Source organism: Monopterus albus, unplaced genomic scaffold (assembly GCF_001952655.1).
Source record: "Monopterus albus unplaced genomic scaffold, M_albus_1.0 scaffold148.1, whole genome shotgun sequence".
In the NCBI taxonomy this organism is placed as follows: Eukaryota; Metazoa; Chordata; class Actinopteri; order Synbranchiformes; family Synbranchidae; genus Monopterus; species Monopterus albus.
In genome coordinates this window covers 466,858-489,739 of record NW_018128028.1, presented here as the reverse complement: position 1 = coordinate 489,739, position 22,882 = coordinate 466,858, and the positions used below count along the sequence as shown (strand labels likewise).

At 40.3% G+C, this 22,882-nt stretch overlaps 1 protein-coding gene across 2 annotated transcripts in view; it reads right to left on the bottom strand.

Annotated features, from left to right (window-relative positions):
- nlgn3a (neuroligin 3a) overlaps positions 1–22,882 on the bottom strand; it is a 127,257-nt gene that overhangs the window by 100,128 nt on the left and 4,247 nt on the right. For both annotated transcript variants that reach the window (XM_020614629.1, XM_020614630.1), the window contains exon 2: positions 938–1,649. In XM_020614629.1, coding sequence (XP_020470285.1) covers positions 938–1,409 — 472 coding nt within the window. In that variant the 5' untranslated portion in view covers positions 1,410–1,649. The remainder of the gene's footprint in view (positions 1–937; positions 1,650–22,882) is intronic.

The following is a 22,882-nucleotide window of genomic DNA, read 5'->3' as shown; positions in this document are numbered from 1 at the left end:
ATCAACAACAAAAACAACAGAAGACCTGTTGAGGAAGTAACTGTGGTGTTGCTGCAGAAATATTCCAAAATGGTGGAATGAATTTGCTGCATCCTGGGACACAAGAAGCCCATATTCACATGCACTTCTATTTAAGACCCATTACAGCCACACACAAGGCATAGAGGCTACATTTCCAAAGTTTGGCAAATTGCATTCTAATCTGATAAGTGGAAATGTTATTTGATGTTGCTCATTGGATTCTCAGTGCACTTAACATTTCAAGTCCATTTTCCTGTGTGGGTCTGCTTCAAGTGGTGAAATAACTGGGGCCATGTAAGAGAGAGTCAATATCTAGAAATGTAAAACTTTTATGCTTTTATTCACAGTATGTTTGCCATTTGCACAAAATCTAGAATTTAGCTTTGTCTTACAAGGACAAACTGGAAAAAGTTAGGATAGTAAAGGGTCTTACATAGGTCAGGCTGATGCCACAGGCCTCTTGTGTACCAGACAGAATATTTCACCAACCCTACAGTAATAAGATCATTCACTTATGAGGCAGGCTACTAATCACTAATGGCTGATATCCTGAGAACAGTCAAGACACTGAAGGGAAGGAAGGTGCACCAAGAATTTCCAATCTGTTTCTTGTATGGCTAGATTAATTTTTTTCTTTGTTATGTTGTCATTTTAATAAGCCTTTTAATCATCAAAAGAGGAACCTCTAACAGTGGCATGGAAGGGGAGAGTTGATGAAAAGACTAAATGAAAGATCAAGTCAAGATGGCGGGTTGAGCTGATGGAAACAGACAGCATGCGCCAAACAACGGGTCATGCTCGACGCAAAAATACAGAGGTGACACAATTTTAGAGAAAAGACAGAAAGAGAAAAAGGCAGAGACAGGAGAAGAGGAGGAGAGGGTTTGGTTTCGTCCTGTGACCTCGACACACTCACCATCCTCTGTTGGAACATAGATGTTTAGATAAAGACAATCCTCATGTTGATCCTGTATGTACGTGGTAACTATATCCAGGTTGAACGTGAACCATATTGGCATCATGATCTCTGGCACAGCATTGTGAATATTTTGAGGGCAGACAGGAGCAAAGTGGGTGGCGTTCTTGATTCCTGACCAAGAAGACGGCGGCTCAGGGGGCATGAAGCGTTTTTCTCCCACTGGGGAGGCGGCGTATGGAACCCCAAGATACTGATCCACTGGGCCCAGAATCTCACTAGGCAGGGGCACTCTCACCCCTCGGAGTTTCCCATACTGAGTGTTCACAGTGGGGTAGTAGTTCTGAGCTGTCACAGCCACAAAGCACCAACAAAAACTTAAAATCCACAAGGACACGCTGAAACTGGTGCAGCTGTGGGCACAGAGGCAGTTCTGCGAGGGGAGATGACTTCTCCTTGAAGAAAACCACATTGTCCTTGTGAGCGAGTGCAAGTGCAAGTGACCAACATACAAGCTGGGGCACCCCCTCAGCAAACACACAGGCTTCCTGCTCAGCCCTGCAGTCTAGGCACCTGAGGGACAGTCATCAGCTGTGATAATGGAACCTGCCAGCTGACAGATGAGGAGAAACAGTCACAGTTATGTATTCCTCTACACAGCCAGGTCCTTATTCTCTGTCCTCTCTCTGCTCATCAGATCTTCTAGCCAGTGCTGCAACAGAAAAAGACAGCAACAGAAAATTAATGACAGTTTCCTGACAGCCCACATGTTTGCTCCCATTTTTATTGACTTGTGCAGTCCGTTTCTGTCATGACATAAAACAGCTCACATAAATATGACAGTGCTCTTATCATCACTCCACATAATCAGGAACCTTCCTTTGACTTGGATACTGCAATTAGATCTTGGGCAACTTATCAAGATGTGCCTAATAATACTAATATGACAGCTAAGATGTGAAACACATCGACTGGCAGTATGTAATTACTAATGTTTATATTAATAGGTAAAGAATAGCAACATTTACAGGAATATCACTACTATAGTACAACTCAGCAGCAGTCATAAAAGTCAAGATGGCACCCTCAACACAGGACCCTAATAACATGATAAAAATGTCATGTCCTGCTTTATGTTATGTAATGTAATATGTTCTCTATGTCTCTCTTTGGTATAGATATGAACAAAGCAAAACTTAAAATTCAGCCCTTGTTTTCTCTTCCAGGAGATCAGTTTTTGGGATAAACAGAAGAAGGGGTAGAGGAGGATATAGCTACAGGCAGCACACATTCCTTTAGTGACAGTGCTATAAATGCTAATCAGCAGTCCCATGGTGAACCAGTGGTGCCAGTGACAACACCATCCCACACTGCCTGATCAATTTTCAATTTCTGTAGCTTAGAGTCCCCCTCAGCCTTCGTGTGCCTGCTGCAGAGTTCACTCTAATAACAATAGAGAAGAAAATCCAGCATTTAGAGGAGGATATTGCATTTCAAAATGATGTGTAAATGATTTATAATGTACCAGCAGCCGCTGGAGTGCCACTAACCACTGAGAGAAAGCAATCTTGACGTTCCTGGAGGTGCTGTTATCACTAGGCAGCTATTCCCATCTGCTGTAGCCGTGCATCAGCGGAAAGCCCACCGCTGCGATCCGCATGTGTACATATAAGACCTCACTTCATATCCAAAACACATGCGTACATTTCGTAAACACTGAAGATGAGCGCACCTTCACTGATACTTGTGTAAATGAAAACATGTACGGTGGACAAATCTGCCCAGGGACTCCGGCGCACTGAGAACCTGCTAAGTGATAATACATAAGAAGCCATTCATATCTAGTCTGGGGACCTAAAGGCATGCATTGCTGGGGGCCAACAGCTGGCAAAGTCTTCAAAATGCTACAAAAGTCCCTTCCCTGCCTGTTAGACTCTCTACAGCAGACGCAGAAGAGCTAGCAGCCATTATTTCCGTACTCCTATGTAAAAGACTATAACGTTAAAAGTATTTTTCCTGTTTATTTTTATACAAGACAAGCATATGCCATCCACCAATGCCACATACCACAACATTAATAGTCTCAGCTTGAGTAAAACACTTGAACCTAAATGGACCTTTAAAAGGATACACAGCTCACCAAGAAAATCTCTATGAACAACACAATACACAGAAGAAAACACACTTCAGTTTAATTGTTTAGTCCACTAAATACTACTATCATGAAGCCTAGAAGGTATAATGATCAGTGTTTTTCAAACAGCTTTAAAGAGGTGCTGATTCAACTTTGTGGTTACTATAGTGGTTGTAATTTGACATGCTGTTGAATTGAATTGTGCTACACTGACAGGTGTTTCTAATATCTTGTCCACCTGTTTTAAATGGTATCAGCACATTCAATGGCCATCAGTGAGAGCATACATAGATATGGGTCAGCAGGGCCCTACGCCACCCTTTATTCAGCTCAGTATGCTGTTGTCATATGCCACACGGTCACTGTCATGGTTACAATAATAAAATGTGGGCCACACAAGCTTTACACACAAGCCCCATACAGAGACAAAAACCAACAATGAATTCCATGTACTCAGTGTAATGTCTATAAACCCAGACCCTGCTGGTTCCTTTGTACAGGAGACCTCCACTGTAAAAAAAAAAAAAAAAAATACTATTTCAGTACAAACACACAAGTGAGATATGCTGCATGCTTATTTTTTGACAGATTACTGCCATTAGAGCAGAGTGCATGCATGTGCAATTGACTCTTCTTTACTTCAGAGACTGTACAAAGTAATGGCCTTTTTAGTCTATGGACATAACCACACATTTTGTAAGAAAATACCTCACCCAGTGCAGCTGTGTAGCTCACTGCTGTGTTTTAATAGTATTTTTTGAACAGTGGAGCTGTACGGCACAGACAAATATGCTAAACCAGGGTTTGTTTTCAAATGTATTATGGTCAGTACACAAAATTCATTGATGACTATAATGTGTGTCTGGGATTTGTGGAAATTACAAAAACATAGAGAATCACCCACCTTACCCTTTAAAGGAGTGATAAAACAAAAAACAATAACAAACATTTAAGCAGTTGATAACAACCCAAACAGTTTATAGCCACCTCATTTATATGAATGAAAATGTTGCTCACCCCTTTTACAGCAAATCAGTGAGTGAATATTAGAAACCCTTCTCAATAGAACGTAAAACAATTCAACAGCACCAGAGAGCCACAGCATCTAAAACGACCATAAAGATGAATCAGCACTTCTCTAAAACTGTTTCTACAATGATTTCAGCAATAACTGACCTTTACATTATACCATTCATAAAGGTAGGACATGTTGCAGAGCTGTTGTATTGGACTGCATTACTTTTAACGTGGTGTACCAGATATAATTCAGTGTAAAAGTATCATAAAACCTAATGGAAGGGGGGTATGAATATCCAAGCCAACATGTCTGATCCCTCTTCAAAACCTATTTTAACTTGAGTTCACATTGATCACATTTATGAAGAGTTCTGTAGGTGAGAAGTTCCACATATTGATCCCTTGAACAAAGAAAGGTGTCTGTCCAAAGGCACTTGTTTTCTGCTTTTATTTTTAACTGAAGCCATTTCTCTTTAGATCAGCACACACAGCAGCAGAAAAAGGTGTGATAACACTAATTCAATGCTGAGATAAAATACATCAGGTCAAACTTTTTAATCAGGACATAGCAAGGACATAGGACAGTGTGATGGAGTGTGTGTGTTTAGAGGACACAGCGCAGAGGACTTCATCAGTCTCCCCTCCAACTGCATCTCAGAGGTCCTCTCTGCTTTGATCTCTCTACCTGCTGAAGTCCTGCCAAGGGAGGAACAGAGAGAGAAGGAGAGAGAGAGCGACTGCATGAGTTCTCCCTCATCATCTCAGAAATATTGATCGCCTCATCAACGTGGCCTTGAAGCCCATAATAAATACAACTGGGGTGATGGAGGCTGTTGGAGGGGGGCTGACTCTATGGGAGGTTATTAGCCCTTAATGCAAGAAGGCACTTCACCAAGTACATGCTCTTAAACACCCTCATCCTCAATTTCTTGGTCCCTGATTAATTGGACATGTTAAATTCTGCCAGTCCAGTCCATATTCATCAATATTCAAAAGTCCCCCGATGGCAGAACATGTGAGTTGTCCCCATACAGATCCCGTATTTTAAAGAAAATATATAGACTTTCTTCCTCTTTATTTTGGTCAGAGCCCACAGCCATGTACACTTACTGTAAAAGACCCTTTGTTCTCCTACAGCGGAGAGATCTCTGCATCGCAATAAAAGTCTGAGCATAGAGCCAAATGTACTCCTACGCCCCGACATCCCTTAGAGAGCAGCTGAATGGACTCTGATAAAAAAGGAACCAATAAGAGTTCTGAGTAGATGGAGCTTCTAACTCTCCCCACTCTGTTATTATAGTAGCTGGTCTGCAACAGAAGCATTCACAAAGCTGCATTAGTCCTCTGAAACAATAACTTCAAATGAAGTGAGCCATTCCAACCTGAGAGAGTATTTAACAATATATAATAATATAATTCCTGATTACAAATGCTTCTGGTGCTGTTATAACTAAGACAGAATATGCCATTATAGGAACGATAAGAGACAGGCAACAAGATGGGAACCAGAAGAACCTGTGTGTCTGGGCAGTTACCTCGGCTGAACTCATTAAAATGTAAGAGGCGATGGTAAAAACTTAATTTAGTGTCTTCACCTTCTTTTTGTTCTCCACTATGCATCAGTGCAAAGGCTCCATTTTGAGATAAGCCTGACTTATGATAGGCTTGCTTTTTTGGTCTTTGTGTCAATAATGTGAAAAATACATCTGTAAATTATCGGCGTGTTTCTTTCAAACAGGAAAACAGGGATTTCAACATGCAGCAAAATCAATAATGAATGAATGTAGACACATACTGTAGTTCTCCTCTCGCAGCCACGCTCTTTATATAAGCCCCTGGGCTTGACGAACAACAGCACGCCATCTTACATCAAGGAGATTGACATGTTTCAGAAACAACATTCACAAAGTGTCAAACCCAGACTGCGCTTCATAAAGCTTATGCTGGGAACCAGTGCCTCTGTAACAGTGAGGGATGAGGATGCACTCTTCCGTTCCTTTGCTCTATTTGTCAGACACAGAGCCTGTGCAGTCATTATTACTAAGATCTGGCATTAAATCAAGGACAAAGACACGGCACATTCTGACTGCTAATCACCACGGTGATGCTGACATATTTTTAAAGAAGCAAAAGGGAAATGGTGAGGAATGATGGTGCTGCTGCTGCGGCTGCCAGCAAAGCTCGGTGTCTCTACCCCTTCTCCTGGCTGCTGGATAAAGGCTGTCATGAGCATCATTACCAGTCAAATGGCCAAGGAAACATGGAGAGGTGAGCTAGGCAGGCCAAATAATGATAGATTCTAGGTGTGTGCATGCTGAGATGAATTCTGTGGCTGCACAGCAAATAATGGCCATTCTGTTAACTGCTGACAGTGCTCGAAACAACTGTTAGCTCTTTGTAACCAAAATGATAAGGACAGATTTGATCCACAAGTTTCCAAGCTGCAAGTCGAGGCAGTGGACCCATTCCTACATCTGAACTGCCTCTCTTTCTCTTGATTGGGTATGTACACCTCAGAGTGTCAGATACAGTTCAGTCAGTAATACAGTATATGCAACAATATGTGTGGGTACAGGGATATTAATCAAAGCTACTTACTCAATTAAATGGAAAAGGACTGTGGAGTTTACATTTAAAAATGATAAATAAATTTACCCCAACAGTTCATCATCCAAACTCCTATTGATCTGCACCAAAGCCCCATCAGACATTTCTACTGAAAAAAACTCAAAGTAGCTAATCACTCAAATAGCCTGCAGGGATTCTTGAAGAAACCGCAGGGGCAAGTATTGGGTCCATCTCTAATCTAGCTGTATGTAAACACATTAAGGCTTTACACATGGCATACTCATTATCCGAGCTCCCACAGATGCCGTTTGCAGGGTGGGATTTGTTCTCTTGATGAAGTGTTTTGTGTGCAGTTTCTATCACCCTGCCAACACAGCTCCAGAGTGCTGCTACCCAAAGAGCAGGAAGGTTATGTCAGGTCATTAGAAATGGCCAAATCATCGACCATAAACAATGTTAGTGAAAAATTTGGTGATTTAACTTTTATTACACATCTGACAAACTTCCTTACAAAAGCATTTCCCACTGGATATCTACAGTGTGTCGTTACATTTCAGGGGTTCACAGTCTGAGTACTGCACATACCTAGTCTCTGAAAATGTGGGGAATGTTGAGCCATGCTTGAATTTTGAGCCATGGGGCTGCAATGCCAGTCTGGTCGATTGCTGCACAATATCTCAATACTTATTTGATAGGTTGAAAAGCTGTCTCTATACTGTAGGATTAATCTGACTGACTTTGGTAATGTCCTGATTATTTACCTAGCATCGATATGAGGTTGACTTTTTACGTTTTGAGATACAGTAGCTTGCCAACTGTTAAATGGATTGCCATGTTAATGCACCTTTTCCCCACAACATGGACTGTAATAACTTCAATGATGCTCTGATTTTTCATCTAGTCTCATCATTGGGTCAAAATTGTAACTGATCCTGTAATCCTTATGGTCAAATGGATGCAATACTAATTACTTTCTCCCCATCCTTGGTTGAAATTTGTGTTTAATGCCAATTTACAAAAGTGGTTGGCATGACCAGAAGGTTCTGGAGTCAAACCTGCCAGGCAGCTGGGTCTTTCTGGGTTTGAATATTCTCCTTGTGCCTGTGTTTCCTCCATTTACTCCAGCTTCCTCCCATAGTCCAAACATTATGCAGATTAGGTGAATTGGTGACTCTAGGTGTGAGCACACCACTTTTTCAAGAATATTGTTCATGGCAAATAAAAAAGAAAAACTAAAAAATAGTAAAGGAAAAGAAAGTAAGACCAGATTTTCCTGTATTTTCCAAATCCCCACTAAAAAGAACATTTTCATCCAAGATGACTGACACAAATATCAGTGTTCAGCTGCGTCACATCTTTATTGTGTGCACTGTTTACATTGCTACCTGTCTGAATGTTGTGTTTCCTACATCTGTGAAGTAGCAACAAATGTGATTGGACTTGCTGGGCACATATGAAACATGACTGAATTTCTAGAGAGCATATACTCAAGCATACCACAGAAAATTTTGCAGATATTTCAAGCAGCTCCTCTCATCTCCTTCACTATGGGGACAGCACATATAACATGGCAGCACTAATATACATTTTTGGCCTACAATAGGATTTATTTTTAGCCTTCTGGGATGCATCTTTAAAAAAACTCAGGCAAGTGCAAGGAACCTGAACAGTGTAGGTGTGACACTACATATATGAATCAAATAACAGTTTATGACAATTGCTTCAAATGTGAACTGCTATAATCCTGCTCCACTCATTGGTCTACACGCTGCTTGTCACTGAGTTCCCCACTAGTCATTGGAGTTACTGTGTGCGAAGAAATCTTAATAACGATACACTGATTGAATATTGTTTGAGATTAAGGAGGGTCAAATATCAAAGGTCAAGGTCAAAGTGTTTGTTTGTCATATGCACAGTTAGGAAATGTGTTTCTCACATCCAGCTAATGGGGAGTCACTCAGACATCAACGTAGGCTAGGCGTCAATGTGTCAAACTGGACAACCTAAAAGTGAAAATATCTAGTGGTGAATTCAAAATTGTAGATGATACATCATTGAAGGCCAAGTCGGACATTTAGGAGAAATTTGGTGTGGTTACAGATTGAGAACAACATTATCAGCAGCTTTGCTGCTGTAAATAATGCCAAAAAGTGTTAGCACCTGATAGCCGCAAGCTAGGCACTTCCTCACTAAAGGGAGCAGCTGCAAAGCCCAGGTGCTGGTCCATCGACAGATACTTTTCCAAGAACACAACTTTCAGCACTTTAAAGTAATTGACTGTGTAGCTAAAAGTCTATTTTAATTATGGGTACGGGTCAGGTTGCGGGTCTCATATTAACTGGTCGGGTCGAGTCCGGATTTCATTTGGGAATAACTCTAGGTAACGAATCGGAGTGATTTGGAGCTTTGCGGGTGTGGGGCAGGTGCAGGTTTTCAAAACTGGACCCTTGCAGGACTCTGTGCCAAAAAACTGATAAGGGTGGGAGTGTGGAAAACATTTTTCTATTCACACAAGAGTTGAAATGAAGGGTTGCTGTGAGTTAATTGAGGTCTGGCTGATAATTACAACAGGGAGTGGATCTCTCACAGTCAGGGTTGCACACTCAATGACAGTGCATTAACAAATCTTAGGTAGACCACCTCCGCTGGCTACTATTGACTCTTCTACTGTGGGTTAAAGAGACCATGAAGTTGTCCTTGGCCTGAATAACCATTTGCAGACCTAGTATTAAATGCAGTTGTGCGGCTAAAAGTAACCCACATTGAAGTGCAATTATTTAATAGGAACAGAACAGTTCCTCTGGGCCTGAAGAACATTTCTTATCATAAAGTGATTTAGATTGTGTTTGCAATGTACAACATGTAATATACATCTAAAACTGTATTATGTGGGTAATTTATGATGCAGTAATATTTACAGTTTGATGGGCATTTCCTGCTAGGAATAGATGAAAATCATTCTTGTGGTTGTACAGTTCCTTACAGTATCCCACTTTACAGAAGCTACAGTAAAACACAAACCATTTCAAAAAGCAGTGGAGTCCTGCAGTGAGCGCATATAATCCACCACTTTCATCCACTACATTTTGAAATACATTTTTTGCAAAGATTAAAAATTCAGACTGACTTGTCCAGATGACTGTGAACTTAATTTAATTTTTTATAATAAGCTCAAAGCTGTTGGAGCTGTACTGCAAAATGTAATATTCTTGCTGTGCATGTGTGAGTGTAAATGTTTGTGCACATGTACAGCATACTGTAATATGCTGAGAAAATGAATCTTCATCGGCCTGATAAGCCAAATAACAACTTTAAATTAAGGTAAGTGGGCTGCACTTCTCAGTGAAAATTGAAAGATCAGCTATACGAATTGCTGTGAACAGGCTCCATGCTGTACATATACCAAGCAGCCACATGACCTAGATGCTGTTGTAAAATTAATGAGCTAATAAGGTGCTTTTGTATTTGCAGCTGGTACAGTAATGTGAAAACACAGATATTCCATATTCAGGTAAATTATTGTGTTAGACTCTCATGCAAGAACACAAATTCATTAATTTGTTCTGATCTAAAAGTATCACAGCGTATCTTTTTTGTAGCACAACTCTGGTGCATCATGTACAGCAGTTTTGTAGCTTCACCTTTTCCTTTGAGGTATGTGTGGAAATGTCAAATGTACTTTTAAAATGTTCCTGAATCAGACATCTAAGAGTCATTAATTGTGACTGATGAGCAAAAAGCCAAGATGGATTTAGAGAAAACAATGTGTTAATGAACACAGCAACACACAACACATTATTTTGATGTTTCTTTTCAAAGACTTCGACGACTTGGCTTCCTCATAAAGAATTCACAAATGCCAAAAGCACAGTGGTAGAATGATGCTTTTGACATGCAAATGCCTGATAGTTGCAGAGAAGTGAAAGGTGCCAAAGTGTATTGTTGTGTGACAAGCAGGATTTCTGAATACAGAGCTAAAAACCGAGACGTATACAGAAGTGAAACAGCAAAACCCACAGCATGTGTGTTTTTATACCAAAAAGACATAATGGATTCATGAGCATTAGGGTGCAGGCCTTATTTATAGAAGGAGCACAGGGTTACTGTAACCTAATGACAACAGATTAAATGAGGGCTGTCCACTGTACATGATGCCTGGAGATTTATGGGAGCATAATTAAGTTTTGAACCGACCCAGCAGTGATGTGCTTTTAACTAAAGGTCAGCAGTAAACAGCGATGTGAGGCACACTTGATTACTATGTATATCACAACATCAAAAAAGATGCTGCTGCACTAATGAGGGGGTGACCTTCATCCCTGGCGTAAACAAAGACCAAACAAACACATGCTGCACAACATTGCCCCTATCAGCTTTTAATAAGAGATGTTGAGGAAATTAATAGCACTTTAATATTCAGAAGGACTCCAACAGAAGGACATACCATCTTTGACATTTCAGAGAAAGTCTGGTTTGCTGGGGAACACATTCAGGCTGTGAACAAAAAATGTATTGTATTTTACTGCATCCCCTGAATATAGATCCACCAATGTAACACAATCTTAAAAAAAAAGATAAAATTAAATCCTGACTTCTTTCTTTTCAGTCAAGTAATAAATAATCCACATTTTAAAACATGACCATCAGAAATGTAAATGTGGTTTTAGCAGTTCTTGATTCATTACATTACAGGATCATTCAGAGCTACAGACAGGTGGATTTAGAGGAGATGAAGAGAGATTAGTGAGGTGATATCAGTCGCCTCAGTTAAACCATTCCCTTATCCAGCACCATCACCGCCCTTGTCTGATTTCCCCATTGATCCCACTCAGACTATAGAGATACAGCTATGGACAAGGATTTCAAAGCGTTGGAAAACAGCTAACTTCATTTCAAAATTTGAGGACAGAGTCATGCTTATCCTTAAATTCTGAAAACAGCTAATCCAAAAATTCAACCAAGACTCTGGTGTCCAGTTATTTCAAAGTGTTGGAGACTAGATAAACAGGCAAAATGTGTGTGGACCACAAAGACGTCCTGAGGGCAACGAAGCAGCTGTTTTCCCTCCAGTGCCTCTCTGACTTCAGAAAAGCACCCATCTCACTCTGCTCATTGTCTGTTCACATTCATATTCTAGATATTATTAGTCAGTTCAGAGAATCCAGATGACGATGAGCTCCAAGGGACATTTTAAATGACAGTGCCCTTTCTTGAAGGGAGAGCGTAAACAACAGAAGCAACCAATGCTGTCTTGTTACTAATGCTCATCTGCATTCAAGGAAAAAATCAAGTGTAACTGAGGGCAAGGCTGGGAAGACAGAATGTGACTTTTCAAATCTAAAGGAGGGTGAGAGTGGTTTGGTGAAGGGGGCTGAGGCAGAGACATGCCTCACTATCACACATGGAGAAGGGAACACTGTCCCCTGACAGAGTCCTTTCTGCTCACCCCGGCAGATATGTCTGCTCTCCATTCACTATTTCTAATCCTGTCTGAAAGCCTATCTCGAATGTCAGGCTTCTTCCAAAATTGGCTCGTGTTCTTAGTGATTGATTAAAGTACTGTAACCCAGCTTTATCAGACCGCCCTGAACTCTGTATTTCTGCCAAATCTATTAGGTAATGCATCCTTTGTATTGCACTGGTTGGTCTTTCCTCTTTTTCTCTCCCTGTCTTTGAGAAACGCAGAGATCCATTTACTATGATACAAAATGCTTAGTCGTCCCTGGCGCTATCAGATCGTGCAGCAGCCTTCAGATCAAACAGGGTGCTGCCTTAAGCTCTCAACAGTTTGTGACATATGTGGCATCCTAATTCAATACAGCATTATTCACTGAAATTGACTCAAATTTATCACCAGAGTCTGCAACTGTGAGCACAGGGATATACTTAAAACACATTTGATAATCCCCATTTCCTCTTTTCCGGCTTTTGACTGCTGCCTTGGTGGTACCAGAAACACAGCAATGTCCCCCTGGCATTGAGCTAACGGTATGGCAATAATTCATGCATTCTATTGCTGTAATATCCCCAGTGCCATTGCACACAAAGGAGAGGAGAGGTTGCCCTGATATTACTGCTGACGCCTGAATCCTAGATGTTGCACTTAGAATGTCCCCTGCAGGACATTATTCAAATACACACATATGAACTATAAAAGTCCAGGAGACAAGAGTAGGCCACTACAGTACCAAACACATACGCATTCTTGGACACTGCAGCTCACTGAGGGTACTCAAGGTCATGTAGCAAGGCGCCACACATACAGGATGTCCCCTCTTTCTGAAATCCATATTTTATCTAGTATCCATCTAAAACTATGGCTCCGTATTGAGTGGAATGAAAAGACACAGCACAGACACTCTGCATACGGAGCTCTGGGTATGAATAACAATCCCTTTTGTGTACTTTAAACAGAGTAGAAGACTACATTAATGACTGCACACTTAGAAGTAGGCCTTGTCCAAGCACTGCAGGCAAATCTGGCCTCGGTTTGTCTGCACTTCCTCAAAAACTGCACCCAACACACACTGCAAGCAACTGCTGAATGTCCCGTCATATTCTGTGCCTGCTTTGCACCAAAGAAGCCCAGAGCAATAACACATACTGTAGATAACACATGGGCACTCATACTCCACACTGTGTAACTGTGATCATGCATCTACCATACACTCACACAATGCAGCATTTCTAAACCTGTTTTGCTCTAATGCAATTATTTTATGGTAATAATAATGATAATCACTTTTTATTGGCCAAGTATGCTACACACACAAGGAATTACACTCTGGTACAGAAGCGAGGCAGCCATCTGTGGCGCCAACTCACACACACACACACACACACTGTCCCTGCAAGGTGCTCTGGCCATCTGGAGCAACTTGGGGTTCAGTGTCTTGCCCAAGGACACTTGGGTTTTAAGGGACAACCACTTTACCTCCTGAGCCACAGCTGCCCCGATTTCTCTTATCTGTCTTTTCAATCTACTTCCTAAGGTTTTTGTTTGTTTGTTTTTGTTTTTTTCCATAGCATCTGGAGGTTAGCTATCTTCTGTGATAAGTCGTATCAGATCAGATCCTGCTACATCAAATGCTACTTTAGGGCACATTATTTATTCATTTAACTGCTGACATCCAAACCATGCCCTAAACAGTGGCACTTTGAAAACTATCCCTCTGTGCCTGAACTGTGATACGAGTGCAGCTAGCAGGGGCTCACAAGAGGAAAAGAGTTTTAGGTTGCTTTTACCAGGCATGAATGTAGAGGAGATGGAACAACAGGGGCATTGTTGTGTTCTAGCTGTAGAGCCTTGGAGGTCCAGTGAGGAGCAAAGATGACAATGAAAGTGCCTCCATGCCTGATGTAAAATTTCATGTGACTACAAGGCCTTACTGCAGTTTTCACAGACAGTAAAAGTGAAGCCCTCAGGGGAAAAAGTGGCATGTCACCTATCACTAATACCCTGTTATGAACAGAAAGACCAGCTAGCATAAACACAACTTGAAAATATATGTATCAAACTGCAATGATTTACAAACATAACCATTTGTTATAACAGCTAATGATCTTTTGTTGTTTTACCTCGGCAATACCACGACTCACACTTTTTACTTTGTGAATAATATAAAAGCATCTGATAGCAAAGATTGTCCTCGACCTCCAGAGGTTAGCATTAGCAACTTGGTATGCAGACATACTCCACCAAGGAAATCCATATGTGATGGATACATCGAAAAAGTATTCAGCTGAAGAGGAGGGCCTCCTCTGAGCAGGATTAAGTGCTTTAGATCTAATGATGAGAGAGGGCCGGTTTTTATTTGTTTTCAAACAGGCATTTTGCTCTTGATGGAAAAGAGGCTGTGTTGTGTCTCCTGAGGGTATAAATGCTCATCAAAGACCCGGACTTGTCAAACAATCCATAAACTCTTAATGCCACATAACACAAAATACTTGCTAGTCAAGTTCAGAGAAAGAGCAAAAATCAATGAGAAAACAATTTATCCCAATTTACAATGTGATTATCGTGCACAGTGTTTTATATCATACTCTTTTGGTGTGTGATTTAAACCATTATGGGAGCGCTCATGTTTCGGGAAGTCGGACCCTCCAGCTCAGAATTCCTTGGTGGGATTGTTGCTCTTCTTATCAATATCTGTGGCCATGTCTGCCAGAAGATTTGGTAGCTGTGGAAGCCCAGGGCTGTAAATCTGGGCCAGGGGTTGTATGGGGTGCTCAGATAAATGGGTTGGGCTTTGTTCTATTGCAACACTGCTTGTTTCAACTTTCTGTGACTACCAGGGATTTAGAAAATTTGCTGCTGTCCTTGGGCCCCTCCCTGCAACAGCGGCTCTGAGTCGGTTTGACTCAGACCTGGTGCCCCAAGATTACATAAATATCCCCTAACCGCCATTCACCACTATATCCATGCTCTGCTGTTATGGTTGCTTTTTATCTTTAGTAATGTTTTGTTTTTGTGTGGGTATGGGGTGCAATTCTAAGATTAAAAAGGAAACTGAGGATCCTCATTTAACTCAATTTGACAAATCTTTTCATACTGTTGAACAATTAAATGCAAAGAGTAAATATTATCTCAGTGGAGGATACTCTGCTCTTGAGTCCTCTGTTCTGGACCCAATGGATTTGACTAGAAAGAACTTTAAATGCAGCATTTTATCACTTGTGTGCAGCAAAGCATCAATACGAGGTAAAAGTAGGCCACAGAGACACAAAGCACAATTATTCCCATGGAAATATGTCACATTTCCAATGTCTTTTGTGAGAAGGTTTCCTCATTTGTGTTTCCTTATTTCTTCTTTCAAAAAGTGCAGTGGGGAACAAAGGCAAATATTTGGCTTATTAGGTCAGTTCTTTATTCCCTTTTTTTTTTTTTACACACTGGTCATAGACCTGTTGGACAAATCACATGACTGCCTGAACCCTGAGGAGTATTCGGGTGCAGCCAGTGTGCACACTGGATAACAACTTTCCTTCACGTATGCCTTGTCTGCAGCCAATCAAGTAAAATCATGTGCAGCTGTTTAGTAGTCTTAATGAAATATATGTTATTGTTCTGATGTCAAATATTTTTTCAGTAGTTTGCTTCAGATAAAAACTTGAGAGGTATCTCAGTCACACAAATCAAAATGATCCACAAAAACTGTAAATTTAATAACATATTGAATGAATGGTTGTTCTTTAACAGCAATTGCAAATAAACATCAAATATTAATTGTTGCCATGGTACCAAAAAGCTTCAACAATAAATGCTTAGTGTCACCGTCTGCTTTGGGGTTAGGGCTTCGGTAGAATTTTAAATGCATAAAATGTGTGTGAAGCAGGTTTGGATTAAAGAGAATGTGATTAAAGAGAATAAGAGATGAGAATGCCAGTAAATTCTGGGGTGTCAAAAAAGGCTGAATCAATTAGTAATTTTCAACATAGAAAGGAGATCTGCTTTAATCAAAAATCTTCACATGAAAGAGGGAGCGAGGAAAAACTCCAGGATACAGCTCGGCATCATTTGTATTCTTCTTCTTGTTTGTGTATGGCTGTAAAAAATAGATCGTAAAGCTGTAGTTGTCCACAGCATGAATAAAACAAACGTGGCAGATGTTTTTTATTTTATTTTATCTTTTGACTGACTTCCTTGAGCCCAGAGCTCACTTGTAAAAAGCCTTATCCAGGCTTACCTTTCTCCAGCCAAACCATTTTGCTCTTGTTTCTTCTCAATCTCACCTCTTCCTTCTGTCCTTGCTGTTATAGTCTCTGATCCTCTCTCCATCCCTGCTACTCTCAGAGAATCATTCCTATCCAACAGTATCATTTCACTCTTCAGCTTCAGCACTGAACTGCCCACCACTATTATGTCATTCAACACCTGTACTTAAACCCGGTTGAAATTCACAGCGGGTGCAGGCCAAAGGGGCCTTTGAGAGAAACTGCATCTCTCGGTCTCTCATCTCAAATCTACCTTCCTGTTGTAGTGACTCGGGAGACAAATGGGGATATTTACTAAACCTGTTGCAAATTACCATCAGGTGTGCAAAATATTGCAGCACAACAATATTTCAAGTTACAGGTGCATTTATGACATAAATGAGCACAGATACAGTGGTGTTAATTTGAATGCATGGCAGCTTATGAGAACTTGGTGCCTGTATTATGCACGTGGGCCAAGAAGGAGCATAGGAGAAAGTATCTGAATGAGTGAACTTTAATAAGGCTGGTATGATGTGAAAGCCTGTAAAAGTCCATCACATTCTCATATGGCAAATGATGAAAATTACAGACACCCTGACCCTCTTCAAATGTGTTCTTATGTTAAAACGAGGTCTGACAGCTGCCACACTGTTAGCAGTGCTGCAAGATTTACATATGCTTTCTCCCAATGTTAAATTTCCATGGTAATTCCTTCTACTACAGTGGTGGTAAATCAGACGTTGATAGTATTTAGGTGAATCCCAATTCCCTTATTTTATTGTTCCTTGTTCCTCGATCCTCAGTCGACCCAGAAGTCATTCTGGTCTGTTATGATAAAGGACATCCCAAAGCTCTTATTTCTGCTCTGAGGAGCAAGGACCGAGGAGTGAGGAGGTTACCTGGAGAAGCCTTAACCGAGGATACCTGGGTGTATCCTTTGCTGAAGTCTGTTACGGATTTACAGGCCACTTTATCGGAAATCATTGAGTGGAGGCTTCAGTTGAAGGCTTGAGGAAAGAACGTCTCATGTCAGTTCCTCTCTCCTTGCAGTTTCTCCTTACATCTTTTTCATGCATTTACGTATGCACGCGAGACTAAAAACCAAGGAAAAGACGCAACTGAGGGAAACGTGGGTGCAATTAGTTGAACTGGGATTTACCTTTTGTATAAATTTCTATCCTCTCCTTCCATATTTAACATTCCTAAATGGGAGTGCCTTGCATAAAACCAAACATGCAGATTCACTGTGATGCTTCTTTACTTAATTTTCTTTAGTGCAAAACCCCACTGCCACTCTTTAGTAAATATGAAGTCATGCAATTTCATTGTTTAGCACCAAAAATGAGCCACAAAACCTTAACAAATATCCCCCAAATGTGTCACCTTCCCACCTCAACTGAATAAGCAATACATCAGGTTGTCTTTAAAATGCCACAAGTGATCGTAGCCCATGGAAATACAGTATATTAATAATCCTTGTTCAAATAGCATCCCACATAGTTACAGCATTCTATAAATAATGTGCAATTATGGATTTTGGAGCACACAATTTAGGCAGTTTTAGCAAAACTCTCTAATAGGTGTTACTTAAAGGATCAGAAAAGTGCCTAGAGGATCCCTCTAGTTGTAAGTGTTCGCCCACATCACCAAACCCCTCAGAAAAAAAAAATGGTTTAAAAAAAACTCAGGACACTTGTCAATATCTTTAACTCTTCTCCTCATCCTTACTTTTCCATTTTTAACTTAATCCATTGTCATAGTGACCTACAGCCACCAATTCATCAGAGCTGCCATCTTGGGAGAGTAAGCCACAAGGCTATTTCTGCTATGACCTAGATTTTCAGGTGAATCTGGAACCGTATCAATGTAATGAGCTGCAGCAAGTTTGAGAGAACATACAGTACTGGGTCAGATCTCTTCTATTTAGCACAGGTTTTTAAAGCTTGACGTACCGCTGCACAGTTTTCAAATAATCAATAAGTTAATGTTTTGTTACTGTATTTTCGGCTCAAACTGTCACACAAAGTGTTCCTCTAACCTTTGCAATACAATCAATGCCTGAGAAAATTCCCTAGCCTAATTTCCTTTTTTGGTAATTTTATCAGATTAATATCAAGTCAATTTCCTGGAGCCTGTTCTTACATGGACTGATGGCATGATGATGGTATCATTGGAAGAAAGCTATAATTGTGGAGGATGGCTCCTTTTGGGAGGAAAATGGGCACAGATGGGCCCTGAGCTTGATGGAGGAATTTCTCTGTCCTCAAAGGCTATCAGGAAGCATTGCCAGGCTGGCAAGAGCTATAAATAGACTACAGTCAGGAACAGGTCCACATGTAGGCACCAAAAAACAATCCCAAAGCAGGTGCCATCCTGCTATCCTATGAAGGTAGGATGTAAAAGACTTTCAACCTGTAACACAGTAACACTATCAAGAGAATCAGATTAGATTTGGTTGCTTAATATTTCTTTATGCTGTATATTGTTTTATTCATGCATTTCTATAAAGGTTGCTGGGGACTACAACAGGACACAGTGGACAGCCGTCAGTGGGCTAACACACAGACATCTACTCACATTCAGGTGATTCAGAGTCTCCAGTCAACCTAATTTGCATGTATGTGGAATGTGGGAGGAAATGTGAGCGCTTGTCAGGAGCTGCAGTAACCAGTGAACACACCAAGGACATGCCCTTAGTATTGTTTTTGGGAATTTGGGGGTTTTAGTGAACAGACAAGGGGTTTCAATTCTACATAAATTACACACATGAATATGAAATGAATAGTATATTTTTGGAGTTAATATTCTAAACCGTACCATTGTAGGCTGAATATTAAAAGCTAAAATAAAGGAATTTTTTATCCCTCCACCAGATATAGCCTACATTCCATGCACTGGGTTTTGAAACAAAATTTAAATAACTTAATTTAGAGAAAATATATTAAAACAGAAAATAATTAATTTTTAAAATTCAGCTGACTTTAGGGGCTAAAAACAGTATAATCGACACCAGGACAAAGCGAAGGCCCTCCTCTAAGGCGAATATGATTGAACCATCACAACCCCATGTTTTACATTTTTGAAACACATAATATTTTATATGGTCTCATGGATCAGTAGCCAAAAATAGTGAGATGAAAAATAAAATCTAAACAGGAAACACCTCAGTCAGCCAGCCAGAGCTTTAAACATCTCACGTCTGTGCCTAATTCCCTCTCATCATCATGAATACAGGTGAAAGGTGCAGTGCCCAGTCTATCTAAAATAGATTTTTAAAAGAATATAAATAAGTGCGTTAGCATTAACTACACATTGCCTTGAGAAAATAACAAAGCACTGATCTTCGACTCAGTGTCACTGCTGATTTGGTTCATTCTAAAATATAATAATAACAATAAAAACATATAATTTTCATTTACCAGGGAAACAGATGTGTGTGTTTGTATGTGTGAAACAGGTAAGGGGAGAGTGAAAACAATGACAAGAAGAAGACAACAAAAAGAGGACACTATACCAAAGAGTGTCAAGCCACTGTAATTCAGCACAAGGGTGTACTTGTGGAGCAGGGTTCTGCGAGTGTATGATGGCCAGCCAGTTGCAGTAGAGAGTTTGTGTGTGTGTAGGAGAGAGAGGAAGGATCTTTATTAATCTCTTGCATTACTGCAGTCATTTTCACCCTCTTCATCACCAGCAGCATGTGCTCTCTGAGATTTAAAATATTTAAATCTGTAATCTGTCAGCATTATGAGGTTAACACACACCCACAAGACTGGCATCCTATCTGTCACCATGCTTTCCACTTCACATGACCCCATATATATCACAAGGACCTGACATGGCCTCTTTTGTAGTTGTAGTTGGAAAAAAAACTTGCAGCCCATGTCTGTAATTTCTCAGCAGTGGCACAAACATGCTGCAGGACCCAAGACTTAAATTAAAGGAAAGGCATGCAGCTGCAAAACAACAAACAAACAAACAAACAAACAAACAAAGCTCCGTGAACTTGTGTGAAGCTCTGCGTGCACCGTGAAGCTGTGAAGTGTGACGGAGCCTTTAATTGTTTCCCCAGTGTGTGTGACCCAGTGACTCTAGAGGAGTTGTTCCTTGTTCTTCTACAAGGGGTAAACCAGCATTCATTATTGATTTGATGGCACAGACTCCTGGTCTTACACAACATGAACTTATGAGTGTTTTGTAAGTTTGGTGCGCAACTGCATTAGTTTCACTAATATACCCTCTTTCACTTTTCTTAAGCATAGCACCATATTTTTGTAAACTCTGAATCAATAACCAAGAATGAATAAATTTAATGGGAGTAAATCTTGAATGGCACTGACCCATATATGAATATTAGGTTGACAGAAGACACTCTAACGTAGACCATTTAGCAAGCTCCATGTCATGTCTTCATATGACAGGCTTTTACTAAGCTCCTTAAGAGCCTGCCCCAGGGGATCCATGGTAGGCTGGAGGTACTGACTCAGGCCTTATCTCCACTAATTTACCCCATGAATTAGACGGGCTTTTGCCTCTGTGTCCAGCCAGACCCACACAATACCCACTCCATGTTAAGAAAATGAGGAGAGAAAGGGGGCTTAGCGATTTCTTAGCTGGATAAAAAGCTGGAGAATTGACAGGGGAAAGGCACAGTCAGCCACATCAACTTTACCTGGAGAGTAACATTTATCCCCAGGATTTTAAAAGTGCTGATTCCCTGTCACTTGTCTGTATATGCTCAGGCTGGATTAGGCAGAATAAAATCCCATTTGAATGGATTAAATGTGCATTAACTACAATTTTACACATTGTTTGATAAATAAAGTTAAAATGGCACAGGAACGCGGTGTCTCTCAGCTATACTACCCTCCATAACATTCTGCTGCTTACAGTCCTTCCTTTGTTATTCATACTTCTCTACCCTCTGTTTTAATAGTTGATCAGGACATTAGCCCCACCTGCCCAGTAAAAGGTTATAGGAACCACGAATAGTCATGGAGGAGCTCTCTGCTAAAAGTCCAAGAGGTTGTGCTCTTTTGCACAAAGTGAGTGGGACAAGGAAAGCACAAAAAGCAGGGTTAACATTGTTTTTTTTTTTTTTTTTAGATGTGGTGTTAAAAGCAGCTAAAGAACTTAAATTTGATTCAGATGTGTCATTCTTCCTTGTGGATGTGTTAGCATTTAAAGCTAACACTTTTCTTTTTATAACATTAATGACCTATCATGGCTACGATTTTACCTTTGTGTTAAATTTATAGGATTTTAATTTGGGAGAAATTTGAGCTTTGTGTAATGTTAGTGCTTTGTTAGCCCTATTCGTGACTGCCTTGTAAACCTCATCGCTTGACATTGTGCCGCTGCCATGCTACCATAGAGCCGGCTTGTTAGTCAGCTAATGCTAGCTTCGGACTGGTGGTTGTGTTTGTCCCAACCAGGTATCCATAGTTTATGTCATTGCTAGGAAACAAACCATGAATTTGTTTTGAGTTTCACCTGACCCTCTAGCAGCTATCAAAAATAGTTAATGCACCTTTAAGGTGAACTTTTCAAAAACAAACAGGCAGGGCATCACCACCATCACCCACAAAGTAAGGACAGAATGTCTGTTCCTTTGTTAGTTTCAGACTTGCCTTATATATTTTTAAATGTGCTGGCAAGCTACAGATATAGACATTTGGAGCACATAAAGTACAAGATTTGAACGAAGCCATACAAATCTAGAACTATATTTGAGGGATTCTTTGTCATATCATACTACATGTGCAAGTGGAAAGCAAATAACATCTCAGTATGCAAACCGTAGCCGCAGTCTGCAAATATCTGCGACAGTTTCACAAAATAAAATCAATGAAATGTAAACAAACTTGCACACAGTGCTTGAGTGGATTGATTTAAGTATGCCAGAGTTAAAAAGGTCATTCAAATCATTTGCATGTTCTACATGAAGGAAACCAGCTGAAGTTTATCCCAGTATAAGCTCATGTAAGTCTAAAGTGCAGCTTTGCATCAGAGACACTCTCCCTGCTTCCCACCCACACCTCTCACTCTCTCTCTGCGTGTAATGCATTTTTAAAAAGTCTTCTTTACAAAGGAAAACAATCAAAAACTGCACCTCGCTGCTGTCACGTATTTGGTTGTGTCCCTGATTTTAGCTCAGTAGGCTTCAACCTTGGTCTGTGTGTTATTAAATGTAAATTGTCTAATTAATAAATAAATAATAAATAGATAACTTCTGGCAGACAGTGAGTGGAGACATACTGTGTGACATCTGCTTTGTAGTTAGAATGGCGATGTCCAAAAGAATCTTGTTTACTAAGCAGACATTGGTCTTTGGCAGGGAAACCTGTTAGTCAGGGGAGACGTTTTTGGGCCATGAACAATGTAAAATCTCTGTTAAATATGTTATGTGCAGTAGACTTTGTGCCTCAGGCCAAAAACATTTTGTTAGTCACAGAAAGACACTTTAATCTTTTCTCAAATTTAACAAATGCATCTTATTCATTATTAAAAAGAATGCTACACAAATTCCTGCT